General features: G+C 42.7%; 1 protein-coding gene across 2 annotated transcripts in view; it reads right to left on the bottom strand.

Moving 5' to 3' along the window:
- Positions 1-14,638, bottom strand: part of LOC139265437 (ubiquilin-1-like) — a 94,208-nt gene that overhangs the window by 16,227 nt on the left and 63,343 nt on the right. Inside the window, exons 6-7 of one of the 2 annotated variants that reach the window (XM_070882455.1) lie at positions 5,532-5,721; positions 4,245-4,390 (exon numbers count right to left, since the gene is read on the bottom strand). In XM_070882455.1, coding sequence (XP_070738556.1) covers positions 4,245-4,390; positions 5,532-5,721 — 336 coding nt within the window. Of the gene's footprint in view, positions 1-4,244; positions 4,394-5,531; positions 5,722-14,638 lie in introns of both variants that reach the window. The other variant, XM_070882446.1, reaches the window with a different exon arrangement.

Here is a 14,638-nt window from a genome sequence, read left to right as displayed (position 1 = left end):
TCTAACTCCCGCTAGCTGCTCCTGTGGCCGCTCCCTAACGGTCGCGCCTTTTATGGCCCCTCCGACTGGCTGCTCCCCGACGGTCACGCCCTTTTATGGGCCCCTCCGACTGCCGCTGGCTGCTCCTGTGGCCGCTCCCCGACAGTCGCACCCTTTTTTGGGCTCCTCCGACTGTCGCTGGCTGCTCCTGGGGAGCCACGATGTCCCAGGCCCGCCACTCCAGCTCTTTTATAGCCTCAATGTGGTGAAAATATATTAGGTTGGAGTTTCCATTAGCTTGTGTTGGTATTTCCAGAGAAATTGGCCCAAAGCCAGCCAAACCAGCGGAAACTGATCGAGGAATTTCAAGCGCGAGTTACATTCAGCACAAATCAAGGTTCCACGATCTTTTGTGCTGGTTTAAAAAACATTGTGCTAGAAGCCGGCCCTGCCCACAAAACCGGCCATGTCACCAGATCGAATTAATCACCATGGCGACTTTCTGGTAATGGCGTTTGTGGGCCTTCGAGGAGGCTCTTCAAATTAAATTGGTATTTTTCAAGGCACAAAGACACTAATGGGCACATTTTAAAAAATTTTATTAAAAAAATATTTAATTTACTAAGAAACTGTACACCAATGAAACTAGTAAATGGTTCTGTATAGTTTTTTTAAGTAATTTCCAGTTACTTAAAATGAGGTTGCTCACAGGCAGTGGATTAGAGACTCTGAATAAAAATGCTTTTTTTTTGTGAAAAACCCATTTTCAACTGTATTAATAAAATTACACCAGGTTACCTCTGAAGTATATCAAGGAATATTTTTAATGCAAAAACAAAAGTTTCAAAAACGCTGCCCGATTGCACTGGTTCATGGACGATTTTACATTTGTGATTATGCAAAGAAGTTTGAGCGGATACTTGAACCATAAAATCAATTCAAAAAACTAGCACAATTTTGAACGCAATTTGTACCTGGATTGCCATTTGTGCCCAGAGCGAAAACTCTACCCCATAAACTTTTAAAATATTTCAGATTTCACTTACTATAATTCTTGATTAATCTAACAAATTTAATATGATAAAAATCATTCTCCCTTAGAATAAGCACTATGTGGTTGTGTGTGCAATATTGAACTATATATTCTGGTTATTTAACACATACTGATTGCTTAGTTTATCCTGATTCCTCTCTTTAGATTTTAGTCTTTTATGTTTATGAACATAAATACAAAAAATAATTATCATAGGTGGTCCCTCGAACGAGGATGACTTGTTTCCACACCAAAAGGAATGAGTTTGCAGATGTTTCAGTGAAGGACCCGATATTACAGTCCTGAACTCGAGGGGTGGAAGATGCCAGTGTGTGGATTTTTTTTTTTTAAAAACATGTGGTGACCGTTGCACATCAGCCACCACATGCATGGGCTTGACAGAGCTAAGCCTTTATCTAGTGGCAAGGGTTAACCAGGACGACTGGAGACCTGCTCTGCTGCATAGACCTAGTGCACACACATATCGCAGTATGGGCTGGTCTGTGCTGCCCCTGGGCCCTCGGCTCTTCTGGGCCCCATACCCAATTTGCCACACCTCCGCCAAGATCTCTCGCTGCTCCTCCGCTACAAACATTCCCCATGCCTCTGCCACAATCTCTCACCGCTCTTCTGCTACGATCTCTCGCCGCTCCTCCGCCACAAAACATTTGACGCACCACCGCCACGATTTCTCACTGCACCTAACATTTGCCGTACCTCCGCCGCGATCACACGCCGAATCTCAGCCACGATCCCTCACCGCTCCTCTGCCCCCATCATCTGTCGCATTTTTGCCTCAATCTCTCGCCGCTTCTCCGCCTCAATCATTCGTGACACCTCCATCACGATCTCTTTGCACATTCACCCCGACCTACCTGCTCCTCTGCTGTACCTGGGCCCCGCCGATGTTCCTGCCCACGCTCTAAACGGCGACCTAGGTTTTGATGAGCTGGAGCGGGGGCCCCTGCAACATTGTTGGCCACCCCAACCTGCGAGAGGACACCACCGTAGGTCGGATGTATAAGAGCTGAAGCGTGCCACTACAACTTCCAGCGTGAGCTGCTCCATCATATACCACAGCAATATTGAACAACATTGGGATAATGTAACTAAGCATCTGCTCCCTCCCAACTAGTACCACATATTTATATGCCCTATCTAAACACCTTGAACTTGTACAGATTTTAACAGAAAAACAATCCAAGGTGCTTCACAGAGGTGTAATTAGAAAATAATGGACGCTGAGGCAAAGGAGGAGATATAAGGAGGCATTACCAAAAGCTTGGACAAAGTGATTTGTTTTAAGGAGCGTCTTCACTAAGTATTCCCATCTGGTTCAACTTCAGTTTGTTTTAAATCAAACAATACATAAAATGAGTGCAGAAGAACCACATGTTCACTTAGGGTCCATGACTAAAGAAGCTCTAAAATGGACATCTTTCTTGAGTGTTAGTTTGCCCTATGACTAGGCTGCCCATAAGTCTTCTGCAAGCAGACTCCCTCTTGTGGCCAGTTGTAGAATAGTCTCCACAGATTATTAAATTAGATTAAAAAGAAAAAAGACTTGTATTTATATAGCACTTTTCATGACCACCGGACATCCCAAAGCTCTTTACAGCTCATGAAGTACTTTTTGAAGTGTAGTCTCTGTTGTAACGCAGGAAACACAGCAGCCAATTTGCTCACAGCAAGGTCCCATAAACAGCAATATGATAATGACCAGGTAATCTGTTTTTAATGATGTCGATTGAGCGATAAATATTGACTAGAACACCAGGAATAATTCACCTGCTCTTCTACGAAATAGTGCCATAGGATCTTTTACGTGCACCCGAGATGACAGACGGCCTCGTTTTAACATCTCATCCACCGACAGTGCAGCACTCACTCTGTTCTGCACTGGAGTGCCAGCCTCGATTTGTGTGCTCATGTCAGAGTAGGATTTGAACCCACAACCTTCGGACTCAGAGATAATGGTGCAACCAACTAAGCCACAACTGACACTATTTCTTTGGTGAATATTATTTGACCCAAACAGTCTGGTATATGCTGGGGTTGTATGGCTGGAAGTACCAAATTTCTTCAAATATGACTGGCCACCATGGCACCTAATCTGCAACTATAGTACCTACACCTTCAGTAATAAGACTGCAAAGGGCTGTAGGGTCCAAGCTCAATGCCAAGTTAAACATATACAAACATTGTTTATCACACAAAGTGAGCTTGGAGGCAGTGATGGGGTGCTACATTCAGTCCTCTTACGGAGATTGGGGAAGACGCAGGAGATTACAATTGGGATTTCTGCTCTCAGTACATATCCGGTGACTCCTACAGGAATATGTGCACAGAGACATTGGATCAGAGCAGCATCAGGTTCAGCTGTGATGGACTCCACAATCAAATAGCCTGCGGACACCATCTCGCCCGACACATGAACAATGGGCATTTGGTTAATTGAAACAATATGGATACAAAAAGGTGAAGGGAGAAAATTGGAGGAGAAAAACACAATTTGATGGAAGCGTTGATTGTGTTGCAAAAACAGCGATAGTAAAGTCAATCAAAAGCTGAACATGTTAAAACCACAACAGCCGAAATAATGAACATCAGGTCTACTTCCACAATTTAACAATACAATTCAAAGCTTATATTCATGATTTTGGACCTTTGAACACTGAAGTTTTAAAGTGTGACCAATTACTTACCAGTATTAAAAAAGTATGCTGTTAACTTCAAACTCAAATGCAGTGTAGCTTGAAACATCAGTTAGTAGCATGCTTACCTCTGGGTTAGAAAGTGGTGGGTTGATGTTCCGGAGTGGGATATCACAATTTAGGCGGACACTGCATCGCAGTACTGAGCGAGTGCTGCATGGTCACCAGTGATGTTGTTTGGATCAGGCATTAAACTGAAGCTCTATCTGCCAGTTTGATTGGTTTAGGAAGGTGTTTAAAAAGCCTATTGTATTACTAATAGAATAGGAAGCTCTCCCAGTATCATGGCCAACATATTCCCTCAACCAATATCAGCAAAAAATATAAATTTGTCATTCCATCTCATTGCTGTATATGGGATATTGCTGGTGTAGAATGGTGGTCATATTTATATGACAATTGCAGCACTTTAAAAGTATGAAACACAGATGTTTCAACATAAGGCACTACATAAAAAGAAGTATTATTGTTTGGTACAGTTAAGATACAGAAATAGAATGAGATATCTGGGTATATACCTGTGCTGCAAGGTCAGGGTTCTGACTCAGAGATTGCATTATACTCCTCATGTACGGCGCCGAGAGCATATTCTGCATTAGCTGTGGGTTTTCTGTGATCTGCTGCAATAGGCTCTGCATACCTGGTGTGTTGAACATACCAGATCCTGCTGTGGGAAACAGACCATTTAATAAGATTAGGGTTTCACAAATGCAGAATGGAGATTGTCCATGGCGCTGAGCTCCTACTCCCAGGATTAGTACACTGGTGGTGGGGTTAGGGAGAGGTAAAGAGGAAGAGAAAAAGAGAGATAGAAAAAGAACATAGTAAAATAAAATGAAAAAGAGCAAAAAAGGAAAATAGGAAAAGAAAAAGAGAAACAGTCTCGTTGCCAGGGAATGCAGAAAGGTAGCTGGGATGGGAGTGCCTGGCATTCAGACTATATCTCCCCATTGAGACATACCGGGCTTTCAGAAGGATGAGGGGTGATCTTATAGAAACATTTAAAATCATGAAAGGGATAGACAAGATAGAGGCAGAGAGGTTGTTTCCACTGGTCGGGGAGACTAGAACTAGGGGGCACAGCCTCAAAATACGGGGGAGCCAATTTAAAACCGAGTTGAGAAGGAATTTCTTCTCCCAGAGGGTTGTGAATCTGTGGAATTCTCTGCCCAAGGAAGCAGTTGAGGCTAGCTCATTGAATGTATTCAAATCACAGATAGATAGATTTTTAACCAATAAGGGAATTAAGGGAGCTGAGTCCACGGCCAGATCAGCCATGATCTTGTTGAATGGCGGAGCAGGCTCGAGGGGCTAGATGGCCTACTCCTGTTCCTAATTCTTATGTTCTTATGTTCACTTGGCACGTTTCCATGCATTATTACACCATGGCACAGCTCAATAGAGCTCTCAATGGGCGATGCATCAAACTCAATTTAGAAATGTTTTATTTGTTATATTAAAAACTTTTTTGTAGTGTATTGTGTGCCATTAGAAACTTTTCTTGAGAAGCACCAAAATATTAGACTATAAAAGGCGCTGTACAAATAATTTCACAGACCTTTCATGCTAATCAGGTTTTCCTTTGCAGAACACAAACATTTAACCAAAAATTTAATGCAATTCTACCATTGTACTGGACTCATCCTTAGTTTAACAGTAGGCATTCCTTAAGATAAATCCACTAATAAACTTTCAGCAAATACAGCATTTTCTGGTTTAACTATTGGAGATATACAGAGCTTTTGAATTAAATTATGCTTACATTCTCTTAATCTCTAAAGCCATTGCTGACAAAGGATCCTTACCTCCCAATCCAGCTCCCAGACCTGGCATTGTGGACTGACCAGTAGTTCCACTTGTGGTTGTACTTGTAGGTGTCTGGGAACTCGACGGTGGAGCCCAGGGGTTGGGCAAGGGGTCTCTATTCTCCGTGCGTGATGGCTCATTATCTGCATCAGGACTATTCACCAAAGATGCAAAGGGATTGCCTCCAAACTAGAGATGATGAAACACCAGTACTAAATATACATTCTGTTCTTTAGAAAGTAATAATCATCACAGTCTCCACTAACAGAAACAATTGGTGCATAATCCCATCGCCAACGATCTGGGATTCTTCTAAAATGTAAACGGCCGTCACGTGCCAATTTTTTGATGTCAAAAACCTAGCTTAAAAAATTAACTTTAATTTAAATTTGACCAATACTCTTGTACCATTCCATCCAGGATTTGAATTTTTTTTAATATAAAGAGCCCAAGGGTCAATTTTCACTCAAATTGGCAAACAATGATGTTGAATAGCAATGGGAAAATTTAAACCAGTGTTCAACAGAGTGCAGGAAAAATATATTCCGGTAAAAAACAAGATAAGCTAAACACGAATGAGACACCTGGATGAATAAAGCCATAAGGGAAAAATTGAGGGTAAGGAAAGAGCCATACATTAAGTACATGGACAGCAGGGGAGAAAATGATAAGGGAAAATGCAAAGAGATTCGGAGAGAATTTAAAATTACAATCAAGAAGGCAAAGATGAACGTTGAAATTAAATTATCAAGTAACATAAAAAAGAGTAAAATATTTTACAGGCACGTCAATGCAAAAAGAGGAATGTCAGGATGGGAATAGGGCCACCAAGGAATGGACAGGATAATACAGGTTGGACCTCTGTGGCCCGGCACCCTCAGGACCTGACCGATGCCGAAACAGAAAATTTTACGAATCACGGGAGGTCAGCAGTATTGTCATAGTGAATGCTCCCTCAGGGAGGTTTGAAATTATTTCAGAGTAGGAACAAGGTTAACAATCCTTGCTGCAGAGTCATAAATAATTCCCCCACCCACCAAAATCAGCTCCCGTCATTCAGAATGTACTATGACAACACTCAATCCCCCGGACTCTAGATCAAGAAAGCACAGATGCTCCTCAGGAGTCGCAAAGAACAGACTGACAAAAGGTGCCCACAAAATGGCAATACAAGACACAGAAAGGGTGAGGATCCTGCACTTCAACAGTGCAGAAACTGGGACGCCACCCACGCAAAACGGCAATTCCGCAAACTAATGCCGAACCACAGATGTTTCCAGATCAGAGAATCCCAGACAAGAGATTTTCAACCTGTACCACAGGCAGTGATAGAGAGATGGCAGAAATATTAAATAATTACTTTGCTTCAGTATTTACCAGGGAGATAGAACAGGTGCACATGACATTGGATCATGAGATTCGTAATGAAATAACTGCATTTAAAATAAAAAGGAGATATATTAAATAAACTATATTAAACAAACCCGTGCATTTCAGAGAAACTAGGAAAGAAGTTGAGACATTACTACACATATTTAATAATTCATTAGATAATGGTGCAGTGTTAGAGGATTGGCGGATAGCTAATATAATACTTCTATTTAAGAAGGGAAATAGAACATGTCCATGGAATTATAGACCAGTCAGCTTAACATCAGTGGTAGGAAAAATAATGGAATTCCTACTAAAGGAGAAAATAGAACATCTAGAAGCCAAAAATATAATAGTCAGCATGGATTTCAAAAGGGAATATCTTGCTTGACCAAACTCATTGAATTTTTTGAAGAGGTAACAGAGAATAGACAAGAGTAATGCAGTAGATATAATTTATCTAGATTTTCAAAAGGCCTTCAATAGATACCATGTAACAGACTAATGAATAAGGTCAGAGAATGCGGAATCTGGGGACAAGTAGCAGAATGGATAACTATAGCTGGCTTCAAGACAGAAAGCAGAGAGTAGGGGTAAGGGTAGCTATTCACAGTGGCAGATGGGTGTTCCACAAGGATCAGTGCTGGGAAGTTGTTTACAATTTATATTAACGATTTTGACTTTGGAATCAAAAGCAATTTCTAAATTTGCGAATTACACCAAAAAAAATTTTTTTGGGGGGGGGGGGGGGGAATAGTTAATACTGCAACAAATTACAGGAAGACATTAATAAACTTACAAAATGGGCAAATGAAGTTCAACACTGATAAACGTGAGGCATTACATTTTGGTAAGAAGAATAGAGAGGTCACTTATTACTTGGAGGGTGAGAGTCTGGGTGGGGTGGAGGAGTAAAGGGATCTTGGAGTACAAATACACAAATCACTAAAAGTAACGACACAGGTTAACAAGGCCATAAAAAAGCAAACCAGGAACTAGGATTTACTTCCAGAGGGATAGAAGTCAAAAGTAGTGAAGTTATGCTAAACTTGTATCAAACATTGGTTGGACCACACTTGGAGTATTGCATACAATTCTGGTGGCCATATTATAAAAAGGATATAGAGGCACTGGAGAGGGTATAGAGAAGATTTACAAGGATGATACCAGAAATATGAGGGTACACCTATCAGGAAGAGATAAATAGGCTGGGTTTCTTTTCGCTTGAAAAAAGGCTGAGTGGTGACCTAATTGAGGTCTTTAAAATTATGAAAGGTTTTGATAGAGCAGACAGAGGGGTGAATTTTCTGGTCTTCTTCACTCCGTTTTTCGACCGAGTGGCGGCAATGGCAGTAGTGAGATCTTTTGAGCGGGTGGTCAGCCTCCAGTGTCCCGCAGGAATCCTCGGATCTGGTTTTGCAGCAGCGCAGAGCAGCACCGCCCGGAAGAGCTGCAACGCCCCTGGTTGCAACACTGGCATGAGTTTTGACTTCAGCCTGATCCATATGCCCTGAAGCCCACCCATAGTGAACGCCTGGGAAATCGGGCGGTCCACGATACTGACTGCAGAGAGGTAAGTAATGGACTCCTAAGGTAAGTGTATTTGTTTTTTCTTTTAATTTTTTTTGCAATTTATGTTGTGGTGGCATGGCAATGAGCGCTTCCGGCCCGGCTCTTTAGACCGGGATTTTCCCATGCTAGCGCCAAAGAGGTGAACACCTTTTTGAGTGTTGCACTCCCTGACTCAGGGCCCAACTGCCCAATTTTACTTACTGAGGCACAAACTGTTCCCGGGCGCAAATTTTATGCCCCGCCGCCATTACCGCCCCAAAATCATCAAAGCCGAAAATCCAGCCCAGAGAGTGTTTCCACTTGTGGGGAGGAGCATAAATAGAGGCCATCAATATAAGATAGTCACCAAAAAATCCAATAGGGAATTCAGAAGAAACTTCTTTACCCAGAGAGTGGCGAGAATGTGGAGCTCGCTACCACAGGGAGTAGTTGAGGCAAATAGTATAGATGCATTTAAGGGGAGGCCAGATAAGCACATGAGAAAGAAGGGAATAGAGGGTTATGCTGATACAGTTAGATGAGGAAAGACGGGACGAGGCTCGAGTGGAGCATAAACGCCAGCATGGACTGTTTGAGCCGAATGGCCTGTTTCTGTGCCGTATATCCTATGTAATCCGATGCAATAGCTGCCACATTTTCACTTTTGGAAGCTAATTTACCTCCCATTCTGATCAACCCTTTAAAATACTGCAATACACAAAGGTGCTTTGAGATTTATATCATCCCAACTCCAGAACAGTGGGTGGCCAAATTTTAAGAAAAAATTCAAGTGCTGTTCAAATTCCATGCAAAGCCTCATGACAAAATGCAGATTTGCTGATTACAGCAGTTTTTAAAAATCAGCGTCTAGGAAATTCTTGTTTTGATGAAATATTATTTGCAAGATCCTGGCTATTCTTTGATTTAAGTTAACTTTTAAAACTTGTGATAAATTAGGATCATGTTTGTAAAACAGATTTACAATGGCTTCTCACTGGCTTATGAGGTAAAGCATCAGGATATATTTGGCAAGCAAACTATTACTCACACGCATTGCATTATCAAGTGGATCACAGCCATTTTTTTTAAATCCTTTGTCATATAAGACAAGACAATTTGTTCCCCTTCATCTGATTGGGATGAGATATGATCACCACTAATTCAGCATTAACTACTTCATGTGGCCTTCTCTACATTGGGGAGACCAATCGCAGACTGGGTGATCACTTTGCTGAACACTCGCGTTCAGTCCGCAAACATGACCGAGATTCTAGTCGCTTGCCATTTTAATTCTATGTCCCACTCCGACCTCTGTCCTCGGCCTCCAACACTGTTCCAATGAAGCTCAAAAGGAAGCTCGAAGAATAGGACCTCATATTTTGATTAGGCACTTTACAGCCTTCCAGCCTCAACACGGAGTTCAATAATTTCAGATCATAATCACTGCCTCCATTTTTTCCAGTCAGCAGGTGCTAGTAATGATTGCTGTTGCTATTTACAGCTCCTCTAGATTCATATTTGGTTTCTTTACTTGTCCCGTTACGACCCCCTTTTGCCTTGCATCTTCATCCCTTTTGCAGAAGTTCGGGAGATCGAGGTTCTGATAAAAGGACGCTGAGCCCGGGAGGAGGAGCAGCAGTTCAGGAGCGGGAGATCGAGGCCGAAGGTAAAACAAAGAAGTAAAAAGAAATAGAAGTGTAATGTCACAGCCAAGAGGGTAAGTGATTGGTGAATAGGTTTTTTTCTTTTTCTTTTCTGATCAGTAAGAAACCTTTGGCGTTGTCATCAATTAGGTTAATTTAAGGGTTAAGTCATGTCAAGAGAGCCCAGACCCGTGTCATGCTTCTCCTGTGCTTTGTGGGAAGTCAGGGACGCTTCAAGTGTCCCTGATGACTACATGTGCAGGAAGTGTATCCAGCTGCAGCTCCTGACAGACCGCATTGCGGCACTGGAACTGCGGATGGGTTCACTGTGGAGCATCCGCGATGCTGAGGATGTCTTGAATAGCACGTTTAGTGAGTTGGTCACATTGCAGGTAAAGGTTACACAGGCAGATAGGGAACGGGTGACCATCAGGCAGAACAGTGGAAGGAAGGTAGTGCAGGGGTCCCCTGCGGTCATCTCCCTCCAAAACAGATACACCACCTTGGGTACTGTTGGGGAGATGACTCATCAGGGGAAGGCAGCAACAGCCAAGACCACGGCACCAGGAGTGGCTCTGCTGCACAGGAAGGCAGGAAAAAAAAAAAAGTGGGAGAGCTATAGTGGTAGGGGATTCTATTGCAAGAGGAATAGATAGGCGTTTCTGCGACCACAATCGAGACTCCAGGATGGTATGTTGCCTCCCTGGTACAAGGGTCAAGGATGTCTCGGAGTGGCTGCAGCGTATTTTGGAGGGAGAGGGTGAACAGCAGTCGTGGTACATATAGGTACCAACGATATAGGTAAAAAACGGGATGAGGTCCTACAAGCTGAATTTAGGGAGCTAGGAGTTCAATTAAAAAATAGGACCTCAAAAGGTAGTAATCTCAGGATTGCTACCAGTGCCACGTGCTAGTCAGAATAGGAATTGCAGGATAGCTCAGATGAATATGTGGCTTGAGGAATGGTGCAAGGAGAAGGGATTCAAATTCCTGGGACATTGGAACCAGTTTTGGGGGAGGTGGGCCCAGTACAAACCGGACAGTCTGCACCTGGGCAGGACCAAATCCGATGTCCTAGGTGGAGTCTTTGCTCGTGCTGTTGGGGGGGGTTTAAACTAAAACGGCAGGGGGATGGAAATCTATGCATGGAGGCAGAGGAAGTAAAAAAGGGGACAGAAGCAAAAGGTAGGAAGGAGAAAAGCAAGAGTGGAGGGCAGAGAAATCAAGGGCAAAAATCAAAAAGAGCCACATTACAACATAATTCTAAAACGACAAAGAGTATCGAAAAAACAAGCCTGAAGGCTCTGAGTCTCAATGCGAGAAGCATTCGTAATAAGGCGGATGAATTGACTGCGCAGATAGCTGTTAACGGATATAATGTAATTGGGATTACGGAGACATGGCTCCAAGGTAACCAAGACTAGGAACTCAACATCCAGGGGTATTCAATATTCAAGAAGGACAGACAGAAAGGAAAAGGAGGTGGGGTAGAGTTACTGGTTAAAGTGAAGATTAACACAATAGTAAAGGAGGACATTAGCGTGGATGATGTGGAATCGATATGGGTAGAGCTGCGAAATACCAAAGGGCAGAAAACATTAGTGGGAGTTGGGTACAGACCACCAAACAGTAGTAGGGAGATTGGGGATGGCATCAAACAGGAAATTAGGGACTCGTGCAATAAGGGTACAGCAGTTATCATGGGTAACTTTAATCTGCATATTGATTGGGCTCACCAAACTGGTAGCAATACTATAGAGGAGGATTTCCTGGAGTGTATAAGGGATGGTTTTCTAGACCAATATGTCAAGGAACCAACTAGAGAGCAGGCCATCCTAGACTGGGTGTTGTGTAACGAGAGAGGATTAATTAGTAATCTGGTTATGTGGGGCCCCTTGGGGAAGAGTGACCATATTATGGTAGAATTCTTCATTAAGATGGAGAGTGACACAGTTAATTCAGAGACTAGGGTCCTGAACTTAAAGAAAGGAAACTTCAACGGTATGAGAGGTGAATTGGCTAGGATAGACTGGAGAATGATACTTAGTGTTGACGGTGGATAGGCAATGGCAGACATTTAAAGATCACATGGATGAACTACAACAATTGTACATCCCTGTGTGTTGTAAGAATAAAAAAGGGTAGGTGGCTCAACCGTGGCTAACAAGGGAAATTAGGGAAAGTGTTAAATCCAAGGAAGAGGCATATAAATTGGCCAGAAAAAGCAGCAAAACTGAGGACTGGGAGAAATTTAGAATTCAGCAGAGGAGGACTAAGGGTTTAATTAAGAGGGGGAAAATAAAAGTATGAGTGTAAGCTTGCAGGGAACATAAAAACTGACTGCAAAGGCTTCTATACATATGTGAAGAGAAAAAGATTAGTGAAAACTAATGTAGGTCCCTTGCAGTCAGAATCAGGTGAATTCATAATGAGGAACAAGGAAATGGCAGACCAACTGAACAAATACTTTGGTTCTGTCTTCACTAAGGAAGACACGAATAACCTCCCGAAAATACTAGGGGACCGAGGGTCTCGCGAGAAGGGAGAACTGAGGGAAATCCTTATTGGTCAGGAAATGGTGTTAGGGAAATTGAAGGGACTGAAGGCCGATAAATCCCCAGGGCCTGATAGTCTGCATCTCAGAGTACTTAAGGAAGTGGCCCTAGAAATAGTAGATGCATTGGTGGTCATTTTCCAACATTCTATGGACTCTGGATCAGTTCCTATGGATTGGATGGTAGCTAATGTAACACCACTTTTTAAAAAAGGAAGGAGAGAATATACAGGGAATTATAGACTGGTTAGCCTGTCATCGGTAGTGGGGAAAATGTTGGAATCAATTATTAAAGATGTACTAGCGACACATTTGGAAAGCAGTGAGAGGATCAGTCCAAGTCAGCATAGATTTATGAAAGGGAAATCATGGTTGACAAATCTTCTAGAATTTTTTGAGGGTGTAACTAATACGAGTGGACAAGGGAGAACCAGTGGATGTATTTGGACTTTCAAAAGGCTTTTGACAAGGTCCCACACAAGAGATTAGTGTGCAAAATTAAGGCACATGGTATTGGGGGCGATGTCCTGACGTGGATAGAGAACTGATTGGCAGACAGGAAGCAAAGAGTGGGAATAAATGGGTCCTTTTCAGAATGGCAGGCAGTGACTAGTGGGGTGCCGCAGGGTTCAGTGCCGGGACCCCAGCTATTTACAATATGCATGAATGATTTAGACAAAGGAATTGAATGTAATATTGCCAAGTTTGCAGATGACACTGAGCTGGGTGACAGTGCGAGCTGCGAGGAGGATGCTAGGAGGCCGCAAGGGAACTTCGATAGGTTAGGTGAATGGGCAAATGCATGGAAGATGCAGTATAATGTGGATAAGTGTGAGGTTATCCACTCTGGTGGCAAATACAGGAAGGCAGATTATCTGAATGGTGACAGGTTAGTAAAAGGGGAGGTGCAACGAGACCTGGGTGTCATGATACATCAGTCATTGAAGGTAGGCATGCAGGTACAGCAGGCACAGCAGGCAGTAAAGGAGAAAAATGGCATTTTGGCCTTCATAGTGAGGGGATTTGAGCATAGGAGCAGGGAGGTCTTACTGCATTTGTACAGGGCCTCGGTGAAACCACACCTTGAATATCGTGTGCAGTTTTGGTCTCTTAATCGGAGGACGGACATTCTTGCTATTGAGGGAGTGCAGCGAAGGTTCACCAGACTGATTCCCGGGATGGCAAAACTGACATAAGAAAGACTGGATCAACTAGGCTTATTTTCACTGGAATTTAGAAGAATGAGAGGGGATCTCACAGAAACAGATAAAATTCTGACGGGATTGGACAGGTTAGATGCAGGAAGAATGTTCCCAATGTTGGGGAAGTCCAGAACCAGGAGTCACAGTTAAGGATAAGGGGTAAATCATTTAGGACCGAGATGAGGAGCATCATCTTCACCCAGAGAGTGGTGAACCTGTGGAATTCTCTACCACAGAAAGTTGTTGAGGCCAGTTCATTAGATATATTCAAAAGGGAGCTAGATGTGGCCCTTACAGCTAAAGAGATCAAGAGGTATGGAGAGAAAGCAGGAATGGGGTACTGAAGTTGCATGATCAGCCATGATTATATTGAATGGTGGTGCAGGCTCGAAGGGCCGAATGACCTACTCCTGCACCTATTTTCTGTGTTTCTATGTTTCCAGTTCTGACAAAAGATCATCAACCTGAAACATTAACTCTGTTTCTGTCTCCAGACGCTGCTTGACCTGCTGAGTATTTCCAGCATTTTCTCTTTATTTCAGATTTACAGCATTCACACTACTTTGCTTTTGAATTAATTAACTACTTCATATTTACAATTAGCTTCGACGTTTCAATTTTTGTTGCGCTCAAGCTCATCGAGGAGAGAGATATTAGTATTAAAGAATGGAACATTTTATATATCAAGCACCCAGTGTCAGTAACATAAACTCCCAAGTCAAGTTTATTGCAGCTAGATGCAGAGTAAACCTCTCTGTTCTGACTGTTACTCTCCTCTCCTCCAC

The sequence above is a fragment of the Pristiophorus japonicus genome, chromosome 1 (assembly GCF_044704955.1).
Source record: "Pristiophorus japonicus isolate sPriJap1 chromosome 1, sPriJap1.hap1, whole genome shotgun sequence".
Taxonomy (NCBI): Eukaryota; Metazoa; Chordata; class Chondrichthyes; family Pristiophoridae; genus Pristiophorus; species Pristiophorus japonicus.
Note: the sequence above shows the minus strand (reverse complement) of the source record. Positions and strands in the feature narration are given on the sequence as shown.